This window comes from Clupea harengus, chromosome 3, assembly GCF_900700415.2.
Source record: "Clupea harengus chromosome 3, Ch_v2.0.2, whole genome shotgun sequence".
NCBI lineage: Eukaryota > Metazoa > Chordata > Actinopteri > Clupeiformes > Clupeidae > Clupea > Clupea harengus.
This window is the reverse complement of record NC_045154.1, coordinates 26,239,380-26,265,785: the sequence shown is the minus strand read 5'-3', so window position 1 is coordinate 26,265,785 and position 26,406 is coordinate 26,239,380. Positions and strand designations below refer to the sequence as shown.

General features: G+C 43.8%; 2 protein-coding genes across 4 annotated transcripts; one reads left to right on the top strand and one right to left on the bottom strand.

Moving 5' to 3' along the window:
- The first annotated feature begins 1,480 nt into the window (after nt 1–1,480).
- irf7 (interferon regulatory factor 7) lies at nt 1,481–5,518 on the top strand. The gene is made up of 9 exons (XM_031565187.2): nt 1,481–1,646; nt 1,964–2,126; nt 2,222–2,402; nt 2,489–2,586; nt 2,804–2,858; nt 2,951–3,082; nt 3,332–3,715; nt 4,061–4,176; nt 4,726–5,518. Exons 1-9 carry the CDS (start codon nt 1,603–1,605, stop codon nt 4,870–4,872), a joined length of 1,320 nt encoding a protein of 439 aa, XP_031421047.1. The 5' UTR covers nt 1,481–1,602; the 3' UTR covers nt 4,873–5,518.
- Nucleotides 5,519–6,829: 1,311 nt separating this feature from the next.
- On the bottom strand, nt 6,830–25,922 carry phrf1 (PHD and ring finger domains 1). Of its 3 annotated transcripts, none has more exons than XM_042707367.1 (18): nt 25,279–25,922; nt 24,362–24,514; nt 23,966–24,091; nt 23,547–23,734; nt 22,946–23,029; nt 22,077–22,210; nt 21,361–21,452; nt 20,940–21,109; nt 20,296–20,434; nt 19,948–20,066; nt 19,483–19,667; nt 19,132–19,251; nt 17,172–17,326; nt 13,774–16,899; nt 13,243–13,328; nt 9,164–9,262; nt 8,442–8,570; nt 6,830–7,907 (listed from the first exon to the last, which is right to left on the bottom strand). In XM_042707367.1, exons 2-18 carry the CDS (start codon nt 24,453–24,455, stop codon nt 7,743–7,745), a joined length of 5,211 nt encoding a protein of 1,736 aa, XP_042563301.1. In that variant the 5' UTR covers nt 24,456–24,514; nt 25,279–25,922; the 3' UTR covers nt 6,830–7,742. The 3 variants fall into 3 exon arrangements, with proteins under 3 accessions (XP_042563301.1, XP_012692823.2, XP_042563302.1); XM_012837369.3 differs by having other exon boundaries at nt 25,547–25,922; XM_042707368.1 differs by lacking the exon at nt 25,279–25,922 and adding an exon at nt 24,887–25,257.
- Between the last annotated feature and the right edge of the window lie 484 nt (nt 25,923–26,406).

Genomic DNA, 26,406 nt, shown 5'->3' with positions numbered 1-26,406 from the left:
AGACAAATTTGCTTACATGCTGCCTGACTTTTCGATGATGCACGAGGAAACACAAATGTCTTACAATTCCTTGCAATATACTTCCTTTCATATTAATCTACCCAGGCACTACTCCTTAATGTGTATTAGGGGCAGGGCAGAGTTACATAATTACATTACAAAATAAATGTAATTGTAATCCGTTATAGTCACTGAGAAAAAATATGTAATTAAATTACAGTTAAGCAAAATGCTGGTGATTAAAAATGGTTACATTCGAATATTTTCTTTTCAGTAAAAAGCTTTAAAGTTTTGCATTGTACCTTAAAGAGTCTAACAGGCATTGGACTCCCAAGTCCTGTGTTAGTTCCTTGTGTTAGTTAAGTGTTATCTGTCCACAGTCTATGTCTTCATCATTGCAAAGTCATCGTTTCAGTTTCTCCCAGTTTCTCTCAGTTTCTCCTATGTACGTTTTCCTGCTTGTGCCTTTTCAAAATGAAAGGCCCACGGCCAAAACGGAAACGCTATGCTTGTCTTCTTCAAATAACCCTTAGATGCTTCAGTGATGTCAGAGGTGGCTGAGGATGACAACGCTTTGACGGATCAAAGACCTCATCGACCAACTACAGCGGGAGGGGGCACGGCTAAAGGTCTATATACCAAGAGCATGGATAAGGCTATGTAAGGCCGTGTCCCCAAGCCGTTGAGTGAGCACCGGATCACCAGGGCCACCACCACTCTGCCTGGACCTGGGGCCGATTCCTCTACGCTTGGTATGGGTATCCCGCCTTTGACACCACACCGCAGGAGAAGCTCGCCATCCTAGATAGAAATCGCATTTCAAACCACCTCCTAATGTGGTTCAGATTTCATGTGTTATTTTGCTGTCCACACTTTCTAAAATCAATCTGGATACAATCTGGATATATGCAACAAAAAAAAAGGAAATTACAGAATTAGGCTGACAGTCTGAGAAGCTACAATATATAATATTGGATTTACCTAGATATTATAGTATAACTAGTATAACAGATAATGTGACACTAGTGTAATCAAACTGTTCGCCAAATTCGTCATTGTTCTGCTGAGTTGGTTGTGTCACTTTTGGAGAGGCTCTACATCCTTCATAATTAGGTTAGGCTATAGCCAGGACTTAATATGCAGATGGCTATGCATAGTTGTGTTTATAAGACAAACATTTTATTAGACATATTCTTACTCTTACTCAAGACATTATTTTGATGGGAATTTGTACTTGTACTTAAGTCATTAACATTATCAAGAAGCATTATGCTAGGTTTACCTGACTAAAGCTTTTGCCTATTTTACCCTGCTCTGGTGGCAGGAGTCAGTCACAAGCCAGGAACATTTTTAGACAATTCAAATTGCATTTCATCATCAAATTAAACATGATGATGCAATACCATTGACGTTTTACCCACACTTTCAGTTTCGATCAACAAAACTGTTGCCAAATGGGTTGGGTCGGAATAGATCAGAGCAGACTACTTATCCCGCCCCCTTACCCCAGAGCCACGGTAGGCTGGCGTCAACCTTTTCCTGACTATATAAAAACAACAATGCACTACTAATCGCGCTGTAAAAAGCAAGAAGACCAACGCAATGCAGGTGCCAGTTTCGGGGGGACAGTCTTCGGCAATGCATAGGTAGATAACCTTTGAATTTGTAATTTGACAATCAACACGTAGAGTAAAAGTTCGTAAAGTTCTTTGAGGTCTGTATCTTGCATGGATACATGTTTTGTTCTAACTGTCATACATGTCGGTTATAACTCTGCTGTGAACTAGATCATAAGATTATGCATCAGGAAATTAAAATGTTACATATTAGAAAAAGCCTGGCCTTTCTCTGGATAGAAGTGAGAATTGCATCGTTCATTGTGTTAACACGATGTTACTCTACTGCTGAGTTTAAATTAGGAAGTAAGTGCATTCCTAATGTACCATACCTGTGTCTGATGCAGCTCCAACAACAGACCTCAGTTCGGACGCTGGTTGATAGAGCAGGTTGACAGTCAGCAGTTTGAGGGCTTGCACTGGCTCGATGCTCAAAGAACAAAATTCCGCATCCCATGGAAGCACAACTCCAGGAAGGACTGCAACGATGGAGATAATATGATCTTCAGGGTAGGCCTATGTTTAATCGTCAGTAAATATTGGCATCATGTGAAATACATTTTAGTCGTTACATTAACGTTGTTGTTCAACTTACCCTTTTTCAGGCATGGGCAGTTACCAGTGGGAAAATTTTAGAGAACCCGAATGACAAAGCCAAGTGGAAGACAAATTTCCGCTGCGCGCTTTCCAGCCTCAAAAACCAGTTCAAACAGTTACACGACAACTCCAAAGATTCCGATAACCCTCACAAAGTGTATGAGCGGATCGTCATAGCTGATTATAGAAGTAAGGCTACAACAGGTTACCCCTTGAAACCTTGTTAGAATCTTCAAGTCTATGTTCGTGTGTGTTAACGGGTGTTTCTTTCGCAGACAGCTACGAAAACCATACAGTGCAAGAATTTCAGGGGAACCTAAGTTATCCCATGATTGAGGACATCTACACAGATTTCCCTCCTGAAGATATCCTGGTAAGCTACTCGGTATTTAAATGAGTGCGATTAGGTTATTCGGTGCGTTGAAACACAAGAGCACGGAACAGTGATGTATTGTATTACAAGCCTTACAATTACTGTACAGCCTGTATGACCATGCGCAAACAGCAGGTTGGCTTGGACTATTGACAGGAGCTAGTTTAGTACAGACCCACGCAGCAGAGGGATAATCACTGTGTCATATACTTTACAGCACGATGACCTGTTAAGCAACATGATCACCTTAGACCTGAATCACCAGCAGCAAGGTATTTAAATTAAGTATCTCCTTGGAAGCAACATTATGGGTAAATTATGATTAAGTTTAAAGATGGTTGTGTTTTCCTTTCATGGTGTTCAGATCCCCAGCCTTGGGTTGAGAGCTATCCTCAAAACAATCAAGTGCTGCCTACCCCACCTGTACCAGTGGAGTCCACGCAGCCTGTCTCGCAGAATAACTCACCTGTCCCAGTGGTGCAGCCACACTATCCAGGTAAACATACACAAGTATGCATGCACATCGAAGTAAGCGTTATTAATTACTGATCAGGACCATATCATAGTCATATACGTGTTATTAACAGTAATCTCAAAGTAAAGTGCTGCAATCCATTGTTGTTAATTTCATTAGTGTGAAATCCCAGTCCATCTTAAATGATAGGGCCAGTTAGGTATGTACTTAAGACATGAGCCAGGAGCTTTTGTAACTCTTACAACATTGTTTGTTATTCTTCCCATGAAGTTCTTCCTCTGCCCCTCTTCTGGGAGTTGGAGATCTCCATCCACTACCGCAGGAAAGAGATGCTGAAGACCAGGGTGTCAGCACCACTGGTCCAGCTCCACTACCAGCATGAGATCGGCGACCTGAGCGGCCAGCCTGTTTGCTTCCCCAGCACCGAGGGCCTCCTGGACCACAAACAGATCAAGTTCACCAAGCGTCTACTGGAAAGCATCCAGAGGGGTCTCCTTTTTGAGGTGACCCAGGCTGGCATCTTTGGGACCCGCCAGGGCATGTGCAAGGTGTTCGCCAGCACCCACCACCCTGCAGAGAGCCAAGCTGAGGAACCCAGGAAGCTGGTGCAGAACGCCAGGGAGCCCCTGCTCAGTTATGAGAAATTCATAAAAGGTGCATACATTGTCCTCATTGACACACATCTTGAAACAGTGTGATGTCTTTTTTACAATAGTCGTTCAAATCTTTCTTTCTAATTATCATTTTGAATTTGAATTTGAAAGACTTTATCAAATTATCTTTATCTCATTTTCTAATTATCATAGCATTAAACAGAAACACTCTGAAATTAATGTGGGAATCTTTCTATGAAGTCTTAATTTTATTAGTTAAATTATTAATTAATTACATTTGCAGGCTTGTGAACAAGGTTAGCTGGTGGAAAGAAGGCAGGGATTTTCAGACAGACAGGTTTGTTTCAGACAAAACTGGTTCTAAATCATTCTAAACCCCCTGTAGACCTGATGGACTTCAAAGAAAATAAGCGGGGATCTCCTGATTACACCATCTACCTGTGCTTTGGGGAGAAATATCCAGATGGAAAGCCTCTGGAGAGGAAACTCATTGTCGTCAAGGTAACCTCCAATGGCTGACACACCTAAACGTTTTTCGATTTCACAATTCATGATGGGCAATTGGATAATGTCTCCAGTACACTAGAAGTTCTAGTTTCTAGATTCTAGTTCTGGAATCTTGATTAAATTGTTGATTTAATCATTTGTGATGAGATACTGGGTGATGTCTAGTTCATTATTAAAGGTGCAGTCCGCGATTATTATCCAATACACTTTTTGTCAAATACAGGCAAATTGCTCCTCACGGCCCTTTAGAAGTCAGTTCTGTGTATGTGTACTCTGGTGTTTGTACAGTCCTGGGTCTGTAAATGGGAAACAAAGTGGCTCAGATCGAGCCATACACAATTCCAGTCAATCAAGATGATGCTTCAGGAGCACAGAATAGAGGGGTGTAATTTGATCGGCTGTTGAGCTCAAACATCAACAACCTTTCGCCAGAATTGCGGCCTCTACTTTTAACATCATACTGATACCTATGATACTAGAGAATGTTCCTTTAATGTGATCATGAACACTTTCCCCCTCTCTCCCCTTCTTCTGCTGAGCCAGGTGGTGCCGCTGATCTGCCGCGAGCTTCACGAGCGCGCTCAGATGGACGGGGCCTCGTCCCTCAACTCCAGTGTCAGCCTGCAGATCTCCCACGACAGCCTTTTCGACCTCATCAGCGCCACCTTCAGCGTGCCCATGCAAGAGTGAACAGACTTGAGGGTCCGGACCCTGACTGACCTCATGCCATCCTCCGACGCTTCTCCTCGTACTGATTACAAGGGCTGTTTGAAGGGCAAATTAGTTTAAATGACATAAAAAAAAAAGTTCAATAACTTTTAGTCTACTTTCATGTTATAGTCTCTCGGCAGCTAATCTATCTCTCTCAATTTTCACATATTTCGAGTAATGTGCGCAGTGTTGTCTGGTCTACACGTGTCTGGCCTGGTCTATACAGATAAAAAAAAAAAATGTAGAAAATGTATAAAGCATTGTGGCTCAGTGCCCACTCCAAATAGGTCAGAGTAAAGTTTGTTAATGATCTGGTGAAATATATGATAGAGGTGGACGATGTCTTTTTCAGGGCTAAGGTACATTGTGTTACCTTTGGAGTTATGTTCTCTTGTGAAGAATTTCCTAATTACCCCCATGGGTTGTAAATATTATAAGAACATTTCTTGCTTTTCCTGTTAGTTTTGGATAATGAGTCTTTTGAAGATGTCCATTGTGTGGTAAGCATACTTCAATTCAAACGTCTATCTGTGTTTATCTGTGTACCGTCTTTGACTTGTTTTATTTGCATGCGTTTTTTTTTTTTTTTTTTACCATTGAGAATAATAAAGAAGGAGAAGTACAATTCTCAGTTTCGGTATGTCTTTTTTATTAAATACATTGTTGAAGAAATATTTACAAAACACTTGGGTAGAACCTCCAGTTGCAAGCAGTTTGTACAGACATTGTTATTCAGGTGCAGAAGATGTGGTGCTTGGAGGGAAGGGGAGGAGAGGAGCGCCCTCTTGCTACCCTTTTAGACCCCTGGGATGCTAGAGTAGGGGAAGACGAATACTCATTTAGCTTCTTCTAAACAATGTCACCTGCCGGAGAAACCCAGTCTACTAACAATTATTGGTACATTGGACAATTTACTTCTATCTTCTTCCAATTAGCTGGGCCAAAAAAACTACAAAGGGGGGGAAAAATGAAACGTAATGAGCCAGGAGGGTGTCACTAATTCCGTAGTCACGATGCACATGTTCCCTATTCGTCTTTATACTTGCCCCGAGAGGCAAACTTTCCATGGAAAGAAAGAAAGAAAGAAAGAAAGAAAGAAAGAAAAGAAAAAAACAAAACACACATTCAAGTCACACAAGCACCGCACTCAACTCCTCAACCCCCTCACATTAAACAATTACGGTATGTCAAAGGAAACACAGACGCTCATAGTAGAGAAAGAGAGAAGGCCGCAAACCACCCCCACCCATCATATTTACACTCTACTCAGTGACTGCACGAAGCACAGAAACTACTAGGCCAGAATGATGCGATCTCAGTCAGAAGGTTATTGTAGCGGGCTAAAAACAATGAAAAAAAAGGCCCTGAAACTGATACAAAAAGTGATCTAAAACACAAGTGTCACACTAGGTCAGCCAGTGTCTGAAACGTGTCAGAGCAAATTTGCATATATGGAGGAGGATGTGTACAACTCACAGAGCTGTATGTAAAAATTACCTTTTCTAAGCAAATGACAGGTACCTTCAAATCACACTGACTTGAAAGCAATCGTGTCCAACTGTGTAGTCAAGACCAAGGCGAAGCTAATTGAGTGAAGATGATCAATATTGCACGTTCTGACTGAGTTATCACTCAGTTTAATATAATTCTCTTCAAGAAAAAAAACATGCATTCAGTGAAGAGACATCCAGAGTAGATTATTCAAACAGAAAAGACAAACAGAAATCAACTACTTTTAAAAAGTTATAAAACATACTGTCCACTAAAATAGGATCAGTCAAGAGTGTGTGTTAGTACAGTGCTGGGACTGGTAGCGTAGATTAAGAGTGTTCTTAAACGTTCGTATTTTATTTTCATTTTATGATTATCAGCGTCAATCTGCTGTTGTTGAGATCCAGCACACCAACTGCTTTTTCTTTTTTTATGAAGGCCTGTTTAGGTTAGCACAAAAATCTCATGATGAGTTGACATATCCAGATTTTATAACGTCTTGATTTAGACACATTTCAATCCCCATTTCACACTGCAGGGACATACTTCGGATGTGAACACCCTTTCAGAGAAAAGGCTTCTAAACATGATGAGGTGATTTATCCAGAAAAATGAACACCACAGCGGATCACAACTGATGCTCAGGCAAGCTGTCCGCTGACGGTAAACTATGGTTCCTGAAAAAGCGCACGGTTGGTAGGTTGCCATGACAAAAGCAGGTTCTCCACGGAAGTATTCTTGCCTCGCGAATCTGAAGTAGTTGAGCCGGTTGGATGAGCTGAAAGGTCCACGTGATTTCTCATACAGACTCAGAGGTCGTCATTGGTGTGATGGACTGGATCTGGGCATGGATTACGTGATGTGTGGTGCCCTTACATGCAGAAGTGAAGTTTCATTTCCTAACTTCAATTTAGGATGGGGGACTATTTGTACAGGTCTGTGAATAGGATTTTCTTTTGAATGGTGTTCAATGCCCAGAGATGTTTCTTGAGGTTCTTTCCATGTACACTTTCTCATGTGACAGGAAAATGAATGAACACACACACACACACACACACACACACACACACACACACACACACACACACACACACACACACACACACGGCTGACATAGTTGTTGTGGCCCCAGTGGTAACAGGACCATGAACAGATGCACACACACAAAAAAGCGCAGTGCACTGAAAGGTGGGGGAGAGCTTATGCATAGGGGACATGAGACAAGCCCTTAAGTCACCCAACAGGGTTATGTGGTGGGAGAGGTGATACAAATGTATTAAAAAAAAACAAAAAAAAAACCATGATCAGGTGCGTATGACAGATTTCCTGTCCTGGTGAGGCGTGATCACTCCGAGCTTCTATGAGTCTGTAGCCTCTGGCTGTTCAGTACCCACCCCACTCCCGCTTGACACGCCCTCCTCGGGTTTCCTGTGTTTCCGGGCGTGCTTGTACTTGTCCACGTATGCCTTCACCAAGTTAGCCACTTTGACGGGGTTGATCTCACCACTCTTGCTGTGGCACACCTTCAAGTAGAGCGAAAGCGGCATTAACCTCACGCCACACCAAAGCCATCATGAGCCATAAAATAACACAACTGAATCAATGTCACAAAACAAACAAGGCACAGGAGGAGTTCAGAGTCCGCCATGTAAAAATAGCTCATTAAATGAAGGACCACTAATAGGCAAAAAGGCAAAATATAACAGCTGCTACACAAATTTAAAGGCAGCGATATAGTGCTAATGTATATAGAGTATTGACAGTGGGCTAATGTATATAATGTATTGACAGTGGGCTAATGTATATAGAGTATTGACAGTGTGCTAATGTATATAATGTATTGACAGTGGGCTAATGTATATAGAGTATTGACAGTGTGCTAATGTATATAGAGTATTGACAGTGGGCTAATGTATATAGAGTATTGACAGTGGGCTAATGTATATAATGTATTGACAGGGACATCCATACTCTACAGCCCACTGAGGACACCCCACCGCTCACGCCAGGTTTCTACCCCAAACACAGGCATGGGTGCCTCTCGGCCCCTCCTCTACCTTCTGTACAGCTTTTCGCAGGATCTCCTTGTACTCCTCCTTGGTGATGTCTCTGTTCTGGTAGAAGGGCTTGATGGCCAGTTTCACCTCTTCAACGGCCCTCTCCTGCATGTGGAGCTTCTTCATGTACTGTGGATGGGACACAGAGGAGAGAAGCTTAGAGGAATGGCTCTGGGACAACACTGACAGGTAGTTCCTCTGGGAAAACGGAGTGGCCTTTGGTGATTGTTCAAAGACAAATTATATTGATATCACATGAAAAAATTATCTCAAGAGCTGCTTTTTTTCCTCCTTGCTACTTTTTGGAAAAGCGTTTCATTCAGAATGTCAAGTTCAGTCATTTTACATCTATGCTATATATTTTTGGCATTATACCCTTATCTGTCTCATCTGGAGACACCGGACAAGTGACATCATTTTTATTATGGATGGCTGATTCCCACTGTAAATTCCACCTGTGATGTCACTATGTCTATAACAGAATCATGCCATGTGCCATCAAACGATAAAAAAACAAACAAGCCGTATCAGAGATTGACCGTTGACCTTTAAAGGTCCTTTATAGTGTACTTTTGCAACAGGATAAGGTAGGGATTACAAATTACATATCCTACTCTGTGGGTTGTGCCAATAAGGAAAATTAGCAAAATTAGCTCTGTTGATTTCTGAACTTTGGTAGTGGTTACTTCCTAAACCACTTCCAGGGATTTCCATCTCCTCACCATGTCCTTGTCCGTGTCTCCTGCAGCAGACACCCCCTGTCCCGTGCCTGGGGCTTCCTCCTGGGTCAGAGAGCCTGCGTCTCTGGCTCCAATGGTTTCCTGTGGAAACATAACAGTGGTAGAGGGATTACGGGTCAGATCAGGACGAAAAGTAACGACACCACTGGTCTGGTTTATAGGGATTCCAGATCTGTCAAAATCACATTTACAATCACAGGGGTTTTTCTAGGCCAACTGGTGGAGCAAGGTCCCAAAAACATTATGGGTCTGACACTTCTTTTATTTACATGCATTCTTTAGGAACTCAACCAAAGATCTCAGAGATAGCACCACCATTCTTTTTCAGAGAACTCAAAATGCTGTACATATACAGTACCAGTCAAAAGTTTGGACACACCTTCCATTTTTTTGAGAAGTGTTTTCTTTACTTTTATTATTTTCTACATTGTAGATTAATACTGAAGACATTTAAACTACGAAAGAACACATATGGAATGATGTACTAAACAAAAAAGTGTTATCTACCATGTAGAAAATAATAAAAGTAAAGAAAAAAACTTCTCAAAAAATGAGAAGGTGTGTCCAAACTTTTGTCCAAACATCTGAATTAATCTTGACATTTGGGAATGGTGTGGTTCCGATGTGTAACCTTTTTGGAGTGCATACAGATACATTTTCCCCTCCAATCAGCATTCCTGAGGGCCAGTCTCTTCCCGTTTCTCAGGAAGGTTTCGAGTTTCATTTCATCTGAAATACATCTGAGGGCAGTTTCAGTTTCACTCGTGATTGTAGACGCTGCCAAGGGTAAGGTCTATGTAGTCTAACTTCTCATGGTGTCTAGTGAACACTGCCACCCTGTGGCCACCCCATGGTACAGCAGCAAGCCAGCATTATAGGAAAACAGCTTCTGGAAACCACCCCTGCACCCAAAAAATGTGTTCAATTTCACTTTCTTTCCCCTATTGAGTTCAATGGGTAATACCCCATGATGGGGGTTGTAGCTATCCCAACAGGACATTTGTATTTAATAACAATCAAGCTGCAAGATGGTGGTATGTGGGACAGAATTAAGGGAAAGCGAGGTCTGTGTTGGGTTGTGACTTCCTATTTCAGTTAGCTGAATTTGGGAAGTCTTAAAAGCAGGTGTTCCTTCGAACAGCACATGGAACTGGAAGATCTTTTCAAGGTTAAATGTATTTCAAAGGTAGAACAGTTCTATTAGATACGACTCGAGGTTAGCCACAAATGAGAACAAATCCTTATACGATTTCCCTTTCTTTGAAAGTTTCTCTTTCATATCACGTTAGAAAAGGTCCTTGTGTTCAAACTATGCCAAAACCTCAATGAATAACAAAGCTGTGTGTTTCCCCCCCCCCCCAAATAATCAGACTAGATCAGAAGATATTCTCGTCAGTAAAGGCCATGTCTTTCTCAACCACATATTTGCCTTCTGATCCTCATTTCTGGTACATGGTAAATCCCTTCATGGATTGTACCACATGCATAGAAACCTATCGATCTATAGAAACTAGGGCTGTCAATCGATTAAAAAAAATTAACTAATTAATCGCACATTTTGAAATTAATTAATCGCGATTAAAAGTTTGTTTTTCTTCTTAAGACTAAATCTTATAAATAAACAAGTAATCACTTCAGACAGCATGTATTTTAGAAACTGTTGCTTAATTGTATTTTTTTAAACACAATGGTGCCCCCTCGACGGTAAATTGTAAGAAATTCCCCTGAAGCAATTCGAATCACCTCAATCAGCCCACTGTCCTCAACTATGTTGATGGGCCGACAGTCACCGGCAACCCAAATGGTAACCTTTTCACGGACTGGTCTAGTTATTTTCCTAGAGAAGTCATGGAGTGTGGGTTGGCGATCATCTAACCTGGGACTGCTTTCTGTCGGGTGCTTTGCATTAAGGTGATAACTTCAAGACGAGCTGCTTCTGTGATAGCTAAATTCAGCTTGACAAATGCTACATACAACTTTAGTTTTGTCGATTGTTCCGTCATTTTGGCTTTTAAACAGAGACTTTCCGCCCAACAATCCCTCAGCTCTCTCCATCTTCAACTACCGCAGTGGTTCTCAAACTTTTTCTGTCATTCCCCACTTTGAAAAAGGGGGGCTATTCAAGCCCCACCTGTCCCTCATCGCTCCCATAAAATGGTAGGCCAAGCCCCCTACTTACTGGCTACATTGCCCGAGGGGACACAGGTTCAAGTCTGGCCTGATGTAATTTCCCAATCCTCTCTCCACCTCTTCTCAGCCTCGCCGTTTCCTGTCATAACTTCATGTCCTATCTAGAGCTGTGAAAAATAACGCGTTAACGCGTTATGATTAAATTACAGGATTAATTAGTTAATTTTTTTAACGCATGCGCAAAATGAGCTTCCAATATACGCACATTTCCGCCCAATCTGCATTAGTCGCCGCTGTAATGGGAAGTTCGTGTTTAAAAAAAACAAAGATGGAACATTCAATAAAACCAAAGTGATATGCACACTCTGCGGGAAGACGTTATCGTTTCACCGTAGCAATACCAGCCTTAAGTACCACCTCAACGCGATGCATGCGTTGGTCGGCGAGGGGAGTTAAAGTGGAATGCGCCAAACCACCCTCACTGAACAACGTAGGCCCCTCATTAAGTCTGCCTGTGACAAGTTGACTAGCACAGTTGCCAAATGGATTGCAAAAAGCTGTAGATCGATTAATATTGTTGAGGAGGGGTTCACCGTAGTTTTGCGAGTGGCAACGGGGGACTCGAGCATCAAAACACCGCAAAAACGCACAATAATGACAAAAATCCACGAGCTGTATGAAGCTGAAAAGAAAAAAATGAAAATGACGGCTGCTACGAAACATCAGGCGCTGTCAGGGGATCACTGGACTTCTGTGAGTAACGATAACTACCTGGGTGTAACTGCATATCTAATCACCGACGAATGGAAGTTAAAGTCGTTTACACGAACGTGCATGAAAACAGAGGAGCGCCACTTTGCAGAGGCATGTGCACAATAGTTCCAAACTGTTGCAAGCAACTGGGCAATTAAAGACAAAACGACCACTATAGGGACAGACAGTGCACGTAATATGATAGACGCGGCTAGACTACTGTAAAGGGGCATTTAGAGGCATTAGATTGTGTCATGGTGTGGTTAATGGTTGTTTGACAAAAAAGAGAATTTTTTTTCAACCATCCTATAAAAACAATGGCTAAGAAGCCCAAATAATTTCTGTTTGATTTAAAAAGAATTTTTTTTTTTTTTTATTCAACCATACAATGGCTAAGAAGCCCAAATTCTGTTTAGGATGAAGATTATATTAATGTTCCATATGGAATAGCAAAGAGAACTGCTAAAGAACTGCTGAGTTGCAGCACCATTGTTTTTTTTATGAATAAAAAAAGAAAAAACATGTTAAATGTGTATATATCCGTCTTTTGTCATAAATCTTTTTGTTCTCACAAAAATATACAGAGAAAATCGGTAATATGTGATTAATCATGATTAATCCACAGAAACCTGTGATTAATTTGATTAAAAATTTTAATCATTTCACAGCCCTAGTCCTATCCAAATAAAGGCATTAAAAAAAAAAAAAAAAAAGATTTTTTTTTTTTAAGTTGCGTTAATTGCGTTAAAATATTTTATCGCGTTAATCACGGCCGCATTAATCGCATAGATTAACGCGTTAACGCTGACAGCCCTAATAGAAACCTATTGATCTATAGAAATCTATAGATGGAGCTGCCAACAGTCAGGAAGGACAATGTAGAGTCAAGAATGAAAAGATGAAAATCTGGCCTCTTCTTTGAGTGAGAATCTTTTCTATCTTTGTGCAAATGTAAGTTAAGTACTACTGCCATACTGATAAACGACTTTAACTTAATAATCAAAATAGGGTTTTTTTTTCACCAGTATCATATTTACAACAAACCCTGCTGAAGGGCTGACAGTTTTTTTATAATTCCCACTTTCATTTCGTCTCCTTGTGTAGAGATCTTGAGAGTGGTGATCAGTGACTACAGACATATATTCACAGGAAAGTTATGATTGGGAAAGGCACCGCACCTGGCTGGGCATCTGTGCGATGTCCGTGGCGATAGCTGCCTTCCTAGCTGCTTCCAGTTTCTGCTTCCGCTTATAAAGAGCAAGCTCTGAAAGACAAGATACATTTACATTACATTTAGTCATTTAGCAGACGCTTTTATCCAAAGCGACTTACAAGGATGTATTCACATTTTTACATTTACACTGATGGCACACTGCACATCAGGAGCAATTAGGGGTTCAGTGTCTTGCTCAAGGACGCTTCGACAGGGAATCGAACTAGCAACCTTCTGATTACTAAACGACTTCTCTACCTCCTGTACCACTGTAGCCCCGAGATACAACAGAACGGACAGTCACCCTCTGATAAAAATGAACAAACATCTGAGTTAATAGAAACCATCATTTCTTAACCATCCAAAAAGAGACAAAAATGAGAAAAGATAAAATATTACATTGGGTTACACTGGTATCTAGGTTTAAGAGTTTTTAACAAGACCTGCACAGCTATGTCTATCCCTGTATAATTAATAATTTGTCATTGACACTCACTGCTAATTTTCTGTCCCTGAGGTCCATCTGGTTCCTGTATGTTCCAAGTGACCCTCTTCACTGAAGTCTTTGACTTGGAACCCTCAAGGCTCACAGCGCCCTCCGTCTCCTGCTTCTCCAAGCTCCCCACCTCCTGCTTTTCCGTGACCTGGGTGACAGTGTCATGGCCCTCCTGTTTGTCTGAGAGGGCCTCCTCAGTAGCACCTGCCCCATCCTCTTCAGCACCTGCCTGCTCTCCCATGTCCTTGAGGTAGAGGCTGTCGAGCATGTAGTCCACATTGAAGTCTTCGTCGGCTGATAGCTCCTCCTCTTGTTTCACAAGGTCCATTTTGACCGCCATCTTGTCCTCTGGTTCTGGAGGTGGTGAGGGGCTGACGGGGATGGTGGTGGTGGTGGTGAGAGGAGGAGGTGCTTTCTTGAGGCTCAGACTGTGTTCAGGAGTGACAGTGGCTGGAGGAGGTGGAGGTGGAGGAGGTGGCTGAAGATCCTCCTCAGGCCAAATGCTCTCAGACTTGGCTACGCTTGCAGACTGAACACTCTTCGTAATTTCTACCTGAACAGAGGCAGAGGTAGCCTTGCAGTCATCAAGGGAGGACTTCCCTGGCTTGAGGTCTGATGGTCTGGTTGGGGGAATCTTCTCATCCTTGATTTCTTTGTGGTCCTGCAAATCTAGCTTGAAGGCATAAGGAGAACACACGTCCTCTTGCTTGGACTCAGCCACATGAGGGGACCAGGGTTTTTCTTGCTTGATTTCTTTCAGCAGAGCCAAACAGGGCTTGCTGTCCTGCTCCTTAGGGTCTTTTTCTTTGACCATCCAGAGAACCCCTGGGGAAACATTCTGTGTGTCTGTCTCTTTCTTGACCGAGACAGGAATTTCCTGTTTCAGGTCTTTAGCTGCCTTCTCCTCTTTGGCAGTGCCAGTTGAGGCCATTCTCTTGTACGAGACCTGAGCAGGCTCCCTGTGGTCTCTGGAGGAGGACACCAATGGCAACGAGGAGGAGGATGCAGATGCAGATGATGAGGGTTTTTTGTGGAGGCCTTTGTCTTTCAGATGAGAGTTCTGCGAAGAAAGCTCTCCTTTCTTTCTCTCCCTGGATCGTGACCTGGACCGGGGTCTCTTTCTGTCTTTGGACCTCGAGCGCGATCGAGATCGACTGTGCCTCCTGTTTTTGGAGCGTTTCGGGCTCTGATTAACCCTGCTGTCGTTCCTATCGCGGCTATCCCGGCGGGGCCTCCGCCTTCGCTCTGCACTGTTGGAGCGCGACCGCCTCTTTTCTCGGGAATGAGATCGAGATCGCCTCTTCTCTTTTGAACGAGAACGTCGTTTGTCTCTGCATCGAGAATGTGATCTGGAGCGGACGCGTCTTTTCTCCCGGGATCGCGACCTCCTCTCATCTCTCGACCTCGAACGTGATCGCGAGCGGGACCTTCTCTTCTCTCTAGATCGAGAACGAGATCGAGAGTGTGAACGCCTTTTGTCTCTAGATCGAGAACGTGAGCGCCGCTTGTCCCTGGTTCGGGAGCGCGACCGAGTGCGCAAGTTCCTCTTCCTCTGCTCCAAAGCCTTCGGTGCTGGGCTGCGAGAGCCGGACTTCCCCCCCCTCTTCCTCTCTTTGGAGGAGCTGTTTGCAGGAGGCTGTGGAAGATCCTGCACTGCCCGATGGCTTCTAGATGGTGACCTGACTCTGTTGGGGTGTAAACCATCCTCAGGCTCTGATTTGACCTCAGTCTTCACCTTCTGGTCACTGGTGTGGCTCTGACTGGCTGAGGAGTCAGAACTGGAACTGGAACTGGAGCTAGAGCTGCTGCTGCTGGAGGAAGAGCTGGGTAAGGAGGTGTGCTCGGGGTGTTCCTCTTTCACCTGACTGCGGTCAGGAGAGCGAGCTTTTTCAGTGTTTCTGCAGTTGATCACCTGAGGGGATTCAAGGAGTTGTTCATGGCTTCCTGGTATTTCATATACACTTTGGGTGTTTGGGAGCACATCTCCCTGATTGTGTGCATCCTCGTCTGACTCTGGCTCTTTCCTCACCGTCACATCAGTGCCTATGTGCTCCTCGACCCTCCTCGAAACCTGTTCCTGGGTTTCTTTTTTTACTGGGCAAGTCCCTTCTTTCTTAGCTGCCTCTTTGTGTAATAACCTAGGCTTCTTCAGCCAAAACCCAACACTGGCCGGCCCTCTGGGTTTCTCACTGTCTGAGTCGGACTCCGTGTTGGAGTTGGTGGGGTCCGAAGGGTCGTACACGTCAGGCTTCACTGAGGTGTCCTTGCTGTGGGGTTTGAGGAGAAATGTGTGCTTACCCTGCTGTTTCTTCGGATCCCCCTGTTGCGTTGGATCCAGGGGATTAGGACCCGCTAGCCTCCGGGCTTGCCATGAACTCCCGCTGGCGTTGATGCGAAAGCTCACTGAAGACGATGATGATGAAGATGATGAAGCTCCCGAGTAGCTGGCGGACGAGAAAGAGGAGGTAGAAGAAGAAACAGCAGGCGAGGAGTACATGCTGGTGAAGGACGACGAAGATGCCACCTGCTCTGACCTCTGCTTCGGGGCCTCTGTTGTCCTCCCCTGCTGGCCCGAGCTTGCCCCCTGCTGGTCAGCAGTCTGCTGGCGGACCTGGTTCCCTGTGAGGCTGTGGAGGGCCTCTGGGAAGCCATTACTACGGCTGCTGCTGCTCCTCCTGTTGTTGTTGCTGCTGCTGCTGCTGCTGCTGCTGCTAGTGCTACTGCTCTCTGCCTGGCTGCCACTCTCTCGCTTGATTTTTGGTATCCGAGGTAACACAGACACGTCCACCCATACGGGCTTGGGAGGGACTTTTCTGGCTGGTCCATCCTCCCTCGGCCTCTCTGCCCTCTCTCTACTGGATTGCCGAAGGTGGCTGGGGCCAGGAGACGTGCCCGGGACCTGAGAGGAGCTGGGTCTGGGGAGACCAGGGGGGTGCGGGCTGGAGCGTGTAACGGAGGAAGGAGAGGGAAGGCCGGGAGAGGCCGGGATGAGAGGAGGGAGGATGGGCCCAGGGGAGCTGTGAGGGAAGGGAGAGGAGCCGCCGGCTTCCCCGTAAGTTGGGGTGCTGGCAGCTTCACTCACGCAGCCGCTATGAGTGGGGGTGGACTTCGGCGATGGAATATTCACTGCAGGACAAAATAAACACACACAGTTAGGGGATGGGAATTCACACCTGCTCTTGGTCTACAGTTTAGCACACTGCAACACATCTCAAGTTATTTCAGCAGCTCAATACAGTACAGGCATACACTACTTTTAAAGTAAAGCTCATAACCACTACTGCTGAGGAAAAAAACATGCAGTCTCTTAACCTCAGTAGTATCATACACCACATAAAATGACTGTGATTGGTGACAGTACCACATATCACATGAAAATGGCCGACTGAATGACTGACCGGGTTTGATAGCTTTGAGGGTGCCATCTCTGTTGATGACCACGTCAGAGCTGTCCATCATGAGGACGTTCTGGCTGGACATGATGCTGCCCAGCAGGTCGGAAACGGGGGCCGCCTCTGCCACCTCGCCACCCTGAGACATGCCCACACCACGCCTGCAGCACAGGAACACACTGTATCAACTCCCTCAAGAACTCGAATAATTATTTAAGTCCCCACAGCCCGTGTCCAGTTGAAGTTTACGTCCTACCCGATGTGGATGCAGGTAATGCACTGAGCGCCTTATGACGTAATCCATAACTGTGACAAAAATTGTTTTGCAGGTGTACTTTGAAAAGGGGAAACCCCATTACACAGGCTTGGTGCTCTCTGTGGGTCAATTAAGGCTTTCATGACGCGTTGACATAAGTGAAGAGGCATTTTGTGTGTGAGTGCGTATGTATGTATACAGTGGGGAAAATAAGTATTTGAACCCCTGCCGATTTCGCAAGTTTGGCCACTTGCAAAGAAATGTGTGATCTATAATTGTAATGGTAGGTGTATTTTAACAGTGAGAAATAGAATATCAACAAATCCAGAAAACTGCATTTTATAACATTTATGATTTTATTTGATGCAGAAAATAAGTATTTGAACCCCCAAGCAAACAGCAAGAATTCTGGCTCCCAATGACCAGTTATGTGCCCAAGAAGCACATAGATTAGTCCTCATTAGGCCTAACAAGGTACACCTGATCTCAACTGGTGACGTGTATAAAAGAAACCTGTCCAAAGAATCATACTTCACACCTTCAACCTCACCACCATGGGCAAGACCAAAGAGTTGACCAAGGACGTCAGAGATAAGATTGTAGACCTGCACAAGGCTGGAATGGGTTACAAAACCATCGGCAAGCAGCTTAGTGAGAAGCAGACAACTATTGGTGCGATTATTCGTAAATGGAAGCAACACCAAACAACTGTCAATCGCTCTAGGTCTGGGGCTCCATGCAAGATATCCCCTTGTGCGGTATCGGTGATCATCCGAAAGGTGCAGAAATACCCCAGAACTACACAGGGGGAGCTTGTGAATGATCTCAAGGCAGCTGGGACCACAGTCACCAAGAAAACCATTGGCAACACACTACGCCGTAATGGTTTGAAGTACTGCAGCACTCGCAAGGTCCCCCTGCTCAAGGAAGCACATGTACAGGGCCGTCTGAAGTTTGCCAATGAACACTTGAATGATTCTAAGGAGGATTGGGAGACAGGATGTGGTCAGATGAGACCAAAATCAAGCTCTTTGGCATCAACTCGACTTGCCGCGTTTGGAGGGGGAAGAATGCTGAATATGACCCCAAGAACACCATCCCCACCGTCAAGCATGGAGGTGGAAACATTATGCTTTGGGGCTGTTTCTCTGCCAAGGGTACAGGACGACTCCACTGCATCGAGGGGACTATGGATGGGGCCATGTAACGTGGAATATATTGGGCTTGAACCTCATTCCCTCCCATTGAAAACGCAACCTTAAGGATTTGGAGAGGATCTGCAAAGAGGAGTGGACCAAAATCCCTCCTGAGATGTGTGTAAACCTGGTGACCAACTACAAGAAAAGTCTGACGTCTGTGCTTGCCAACAAGGGTTATTCCACCAAGTACTAAGTCATATTTTGCTAGGGGTTCAAATACTTATTTTCTGCATCAAATGCAAATTAAGTCATAAATGTTATAAAATGCAGTTTTCTGGATTTTTTTGTTGATATTCTGTTTCTCACTGTTAAAATACACCTACTATTACAATTATAGATCACACATTTCTTTGCAAGTGGCCAAACTTGCGAAATCGGCAGGGGATCAAATACTTATTTTCCCCACTGTATATGCATGCATGCATGCATGCATGTGTGTGTGTGTGTGTGTGTGTGTGTGTGTGTGTGTGTGTGAGAGAGAGAGATGTGCGAGTGGCTTGTGAGGCTTTACCTGGACAGGCCCGCAGCCACAGGTCTGGCAACAGGCTGGTGCGAGCGCATGGCAGAGCGGGACAGGCCACGGCGTTTCAGCTCCAGCAGGGACGGTTGCACAGGGGCGGGCTCCTCCTCACTATGGGTGTTTTGCGGATAAACAGTTACCATTTGCCTAAAACACTTAATCTTAAACTAAAATTCTTGCCAAATTCAGTGTTTCTGCACAAAAGCAGTTACCATGTTTCTACAACAGTTCCGAGTTTACTGCCAAAACAAATCCAATCTTCAATCTGAACCCACAACATTATCAATCTAAAACTTTCAAATCATCAAATCACAGCCAAGACAGGTTGCTGTTGCAACGTACACATCGTCCAGGTCGAATGGGTCCCCATAGATGGACAGAGAAGCAGCCCCGATGTCGGCCCGCATGCTGCCCAGCGTGGTCTCTGAGGGACGGTAGACGGAGGGGATGGAGGAGCCATTCTTGGGGTTCTTGATGCCCAGACTGTGGGCGATTCGTTTCCGAGAGGTGGGCCGCTTCTTTGCAACCTGAAAAAACACATGTTGTTGAGTGTGGTCAATGCAATGGTCATGACTCTGAGAGACTGAAAAGCACTGTCCTACAACTAGTCAAGCACAGTAACTTATTGAACAATTTGTGGTTTTGAGAAGAAGAGTTTTTTTCCGGCCTTAACAAATATGTATAACTAAGAAAAAAAAAAGAAAGAAAGAAAAAAAAAAATCACAAGATGTTAAAATCCCCCTTAAAGCCACTGCTGCTATTTTTTTTTCATAAAAGCTGCTTTGTTGCTTAACAAAATGTGCTCACCTGTTTCCTTCTGGATTTGGTCCTCCTAACTCGCCGTTTCCGCTTCGTACCCCTAGTTCCTGCAGCTTTTTTCCCATCACTATCACAGCCCTTGCCACTTTTGGTAGTCCTGCGCTTCACTGTAAAATCAAGCAGATAATTCCCTCAGGCTACAACTGGGTTCAAGAGGAAAGGGATAAAAAAAACGACAGAGCGATGCAACGGCAAAAGCCCAGTGTTGGGCTGGAGGGAGCGAATCCCAAAGAAGACCAATTCCGTTGTGGTGCTACACCAAAACGACGCATCTCGGAAAAGACCAAATTTGGGAGCGCTCATTCAGTGCACACACAGGAACCAACTGAAACTCACCCGTCCTCCTCCTCCTCTTGCGGCGGGGGGCGGGCCGGGGGGTGAGGTCGCGCACGTACACGGCCGTGCTCAGACCAGCCACCACGGCATTGATGGTATCATCCAGCCAGGTGGACTGGATCAGGTATCTGGGTGTAAACTGCACACGCCAACACACATCACTCTTCATGCCGACTTACACATGCACGTAATGTACTTATTACAACACAATTATCAGTCAATACATTGACATAGGAAGCACAAACATTAATGCAACACAGAAGCTCCAGTGAGCACAGCATTCATTGACATTCCAGTTTACTCAATATGCAATTCTCAGTGAACATTTTTCATAGGAACCATTTCAGCATATCTAAACTTCCAGTGGATTATTTCAAAAACCCTACAAATATTTGTTGATTTCCATTATTAGACAATATGCTTTAGTGCACTCTCCTCTGCATAACACGACCAGCAGGAGAGTCTATACAAACAAATCAGATCTCTTATGAGTGCAGACAACCAACACATCCTCTCCCTGTATCTGACCTCAGAGAGAGCATCCCAGTGCAGTAAGATGAGCCAGTTAGGTGAATGAGTGAGTGAGTGAGTGAGTGAGTGAGTTGGGGGGTGGTGGGGGTTAGAAGCAGTAGCATCATGCAAACCTCTTCAGTGCGTGCCTGGGTGATGCGGTGGCGGTTCACGCTGGCCCGGACCCTCTCGCTCTGCTGCGTGCGGGCGATGGCACGCGTGGGCCGCGAGGCAGAGGGCAGCGATCGGCTGGTGGTCGGGCGGGGACCGAACACAAACTCCTCCCCACTCGCTGGGCCAGGTCCTGGTGAGTCAAAAGTTAGTAAATAGATTCAGACAGAGACCTTGCTGATAAGTAAAGTGTTTTTCTATATGATGACTAAGGACTGTACTCTTTGTGCTTGTCATGGCATTTTTCAAATCATGCTTCTGGTTGCATCACACCAGACATGTGAGTGCACACTAGAATAATTATGTGGCACGTCGCGTCTGACCACAAGAATGCTTATGCGCCATAATTTTGCACTGAATACATTTTTTTTTCAAATGTCTTACTTGAGTTGCGGTTGTTGGCTGCACATTCTGGGCAGAACCACTCCTCCACAGGCACAGTGTCCAGTGGCGGTGTCAAGCACTCCATGTGGTACCTGCCACCACGGGGAGAGAAATACAGAGTGTTACTTCATGCAGTCCACAAAATATTCACAATCTGAATCTCACAATAATCCAGTACTTGAGAACAAAATAAAACGCATATGAAAAAACTCTCTGGGAATTATTTCACAATTGCATTGTTCTGAAGATGTTTTAAGGACATTTGGTCAATCCAATATTTTTCATTTTGCAACACTCTTTGCATTGTGGAAGCCACTTTATATGCTCTCTGCAAAACACTGGCACAGACTTTCAACTCAACAAGAGCCGTGACATTTTGAAATACTTGGGAAGCCTTTGCTTAGCGTTAATGTGTGAAGTAATTTTATTACACTTGTTTACTCTTATTACACTTGTTTACTCTTATTACACTTGTTTACTCTTATTACTCTTGTTTACTCTTGTCAGAAACAATGACTCTACTGAGCACCCACATTTATATGCCTCTACACTCTCTTGGTTTACTCTAAGCACAGCTTGGTTCCCTGGTGAGGATCTAACACATCTGATACACACTGGCGATAATCATCGCCTGCAGGGATCAGGCAGGCTACAGTGGGACTGCCGTGACTGTGTGCCAGCAGAAAGAAGGGGCTCATGACAGCGGAGTCACTCACCCGGCGTCACAGCCATCGCAGAGCAGCAGCCGATCCTCGCGGTCACTGCCACCACACACCTCACAGCTCGTCTGCTCCAGTTCCAGGTCCACCGGCTCCTCTTGACCAACTTTCACGGGCTTCTGGACTGTGATCTACACACACACACACACACACACACACACACACACACACACACACACACACACACACACACACACACACACACACACACACAAACACACATCATAAACAAGCACACAAACTCATCATTCTTAAGGATTATGATATCTCTGCAAACAATACTCCAACATAGCACATTTTAATGAACCTGAATATAGTCTACACTTCTAATTGAAGAGAGAGTAATACACACGTCCTTTGAGCTGCGCTGACAATAGCTCAGACTGATGGAAGCAAGGAGGATGCACAAAACATATTTTATGAACCGTGAAAATCAAGCAAAGGTCTTAAACATTATAATACATATTTACAGGCTACACGCCACTGTATATCAAAAAGTGCTTAGGGTATAAACTGTAGAATGATTAGATGTGGTTCATCGGTAGATTCACACAAATCAAACAATTGCCTCTTTGCTGTTACTCAGTGATGTACAAATAACAACTAGTTAAGGTAAGGTTATTGCATGTACCTATACATTTGGAGCAAACTATGACATCCAGACACTATCCATCCAAATGCACAGTCAATGCAATAAAATGAAAAATATTACATTTGTGTGTTATTGTTTGCAGGCATTTTTATCTCATCTCGACACCTAAATGCCTTGAGATCGCCAGTAGCCATACAATCAGAACTCACATAATAAATCAGCAATACTTATATTGTATTATTACATTATATTATAAAAACCAGCAAATACTTACAACTTTCTGAACTTTTCCTCCATAACATTTCCTTAGACAGATGCTCTTGAAGATTATCCGGTCTACTGGGCAGGAGTTAGCATTCTAAAGAGAACACCACAAGTGTGATAAATACTTCAAAATTCATGATCTAAATTCATAATGTTGGAGTCAGAAGAAGTCTGACATTTTTAAAACATATATTTTAAACATTACAATCAAAGTCAGACAGATCTACATATCAGGGTTAGTGAACCTTATTCCTGGTTAATAAAAAAGAAAATCCTTAGCAAACCACACATACAGACACAGACAGACACACACAGACAGACAGACACACACAGACACACACACACAGACACACACACACACACAGACACACACAGACACACACACACACACAGACACAGACACACACACACACACACACACACAGACACACACACACACAGACACAGACACACACACACACACACAGACACACACACACAGACACACACACACACAGACACACACAGACACACACAGACACACACACACACACACACACATCATTCCCACATGGGCATAGCATTGCTTGGGTCTATTATGGGGAGGCTTATGAGTCAGAGGGCAGACACACCTTCGACCACTCCAGAATGCAGTCCAGACAGAAGTAGTGCTCGCAGCTCTCAGGCGTGGCCACGGGCTGCTCGTGGAAGGAATTCAGGCAGATGGGACATTTCTCCGAGTCCTCGTCAGAGCTCAGACCGGCTAAATCCGCTGAGGTGCCCCCAACCGCCCCCTCCAGCTCCTTCCCACCATCCTCAACTAGTGAGCAAACACATACAAGTGTGTCAGTGGTTGTTTGACAAAAGCTTGTAATTGAAGCAGTGACTGTGCGAATCTCCTCACTGTGTCAACTACACATAACAACCCAATATGAGGTAACTTAATGGATGTATAGCTGTACGGTTGCTTGGCCTGAGGGCTTATGTTTATATAGACATTCATATTGATGCCATGATGTGGTAATGGAAAACAATCTCAGCTGCTTCTTACCATCACTGTCATCCTCATCCTCTTCGTCCTCATCATCTTCTACATCAGGGTTGTCTCCCTCGTCCTCATCTTCTTCACTATCAGTCTCTTCTTCCCCTGATTCCTCCCCCTCATCAGAGTTGTCTTCTGAAAGGCAAAGATTGTGTCATTAAACAGAGGCTGGGACATGACAAGGCCTCAAACCACTTATGAAATGCAAAATGCAAATGTGAAATATGCAAAATGTCAGACACACACGCCATCATCGGAGAGAACAGAGGGAATCTGAAACTAGGTGCGAGCATTATACAGCAAACACTCAAAATTACAGCAAAGATGGAGAATTCCCAATGGAACTCTTCATGACCAAAGATGTAAACTCGGCATGAGAAATCTACTTTCCAGTGTACAACTCACCGTAGTCGGATAGGATGGAAGTGGCCGGTCGCTTTCCCTTGCCATGGGAGGCATTTCGGTTGATCAGCTCGTCCTGGCTGTCCTCTTCGTCCATGGCTACTCATCAGAAAAACTTTACTGCACTATTTACGCCAGTCTGGGAGAAAATGACCACTACAAAAACAAGATATGAACATAAGTTCAACTATTTTCCCTGTTGATCATCAACTATGCACATGTCAGTGAAGTTTACAGGTAAAATAAAAAAAAAAGAGATGGAGAATTGTTATGAGTCATTCGATGGATTCAATTGAGCAGCTGTTACATTTTTACAACATATTGATCGTTACTTTAGACACTACACTTATGGTCTTTCACAATTATTGGGATAGCGTGTTAATATCTGGTAACGTTGGTATTACCGGTGCTGTCACCCGGGCATTACTTATTCAAATAATGGAACATAAAGAAAAAGGAATTGAAAACAAGTACGCTCATGTGTTGGTGACTGAGGCGTGTGTCAACAAAACAAAATAAGTTCGTTACCATACAGGTCAGTTCGAGGACAGCTCGGTGCGCTCTAGCCAGAAAGCTAACGTTAGCTAGGATTTTTGTGGGGTTGAACGTGCGCTATTTTTTACCCACACACTCGAAGTGCACGCGGTGCATTTACACCTGACATCACGATACACTTATCATCTGCAGCTGATTACTATAACTCTTCCAGCTGATCAAACTATCGTTTCGAAAGAGGCCAAGTTAACCACCAGGCTTTGCAAACACTTTTGACAAAGTGAGAACTGAGTCGGCTAATGCTAGGTAGCTAAATAGCTAACCAACTCTAGTCTTCTTGTTAGCGTTGGAAAGGTGAACCAGTGAAAGTTAAATAGCCAAACTGTTTTCAGTGACATAGTCAGACGACAGATGTGTTCACATACCCCAGCAACCATATATACCATCATATAAACACGGAAACCGCCTCGGTTGAGCAGACTAGTCAAGTAGATAACATGCTATCTTGATAGCAAGCTTGCTCGCTAGCAATTATCCTTGTTTTCAGACCTGACTTGAGTCTAATTTTAACTCAAAGCTACGCTTGTTATCGTGCTGCTTTGTAACATGGGTGCTTTATTCAAATATTATTACATATATTTCACTTAAAGAACATTGCATTCAGTTGTTGTTTAATGTATGTGGTGCACCTACCCTAAATAGTTGTGCTAGTAATTTATTTTTAAAAGAAAAAGGTCCTCGATTTGTGCGTTGACTGACGCTGCCGGCTGGGAATAAGGCCTTTACGACGGAAATGGCTGATCGCACTCAAATCACTGTGACACTCTTAAAGGGGAAGTAGTAGTACAGTTCATAGCTTTATGCGCTATACAACTTATTATGTTTTATTTTCCAATTCTATTTTGCCTTTTCTACCCCAATTAATATTAAGAGTAAGAAATTGTGAACTGTTCCTCAATTTATCACGTCATACTACTGTTCCACCCCTCTCTCACGGTTATGTAATAGTCTGCGGAGAATTTGTTGCCCCCTGCAGGTAAATTATTCAAAGTCCGCCTTCAGTCTGCTCAATTCACTCTTGGTAGAAAAAGTGTACACAACGTACTGTAAAAGAGATGGTGTACTCCATGTACTCTATGAACTCTCTCTCTCTCTCGTACACACACACACACACACACACACGCACGCACACACACATATATACATACACACAACACGCACAGACAACCTATATATAAATATATACAACCAGAATATGTTATAGGCATAGGCCCTACTACGTACACAGTATATTCTATAAATGTTTAGGGGCACAATTGAAACAAGTGTTGCTATTGCTTCAATTAAAAATGGTTAAATTCATACAAAACTACAACCTAGGGTATTTTATAGTATTGTTTCCTATTGTATCTATTGTATACCATAATATAATTAGACTCTGATGAAGATATTTAAAAAAACAGAGTGCAAAAGTGAACACGTTAAAGACAATACAGTGACAGAACATAGTTGTAATATTTCACGCTGATGATTTCATAGGCCACTTTAGGCTA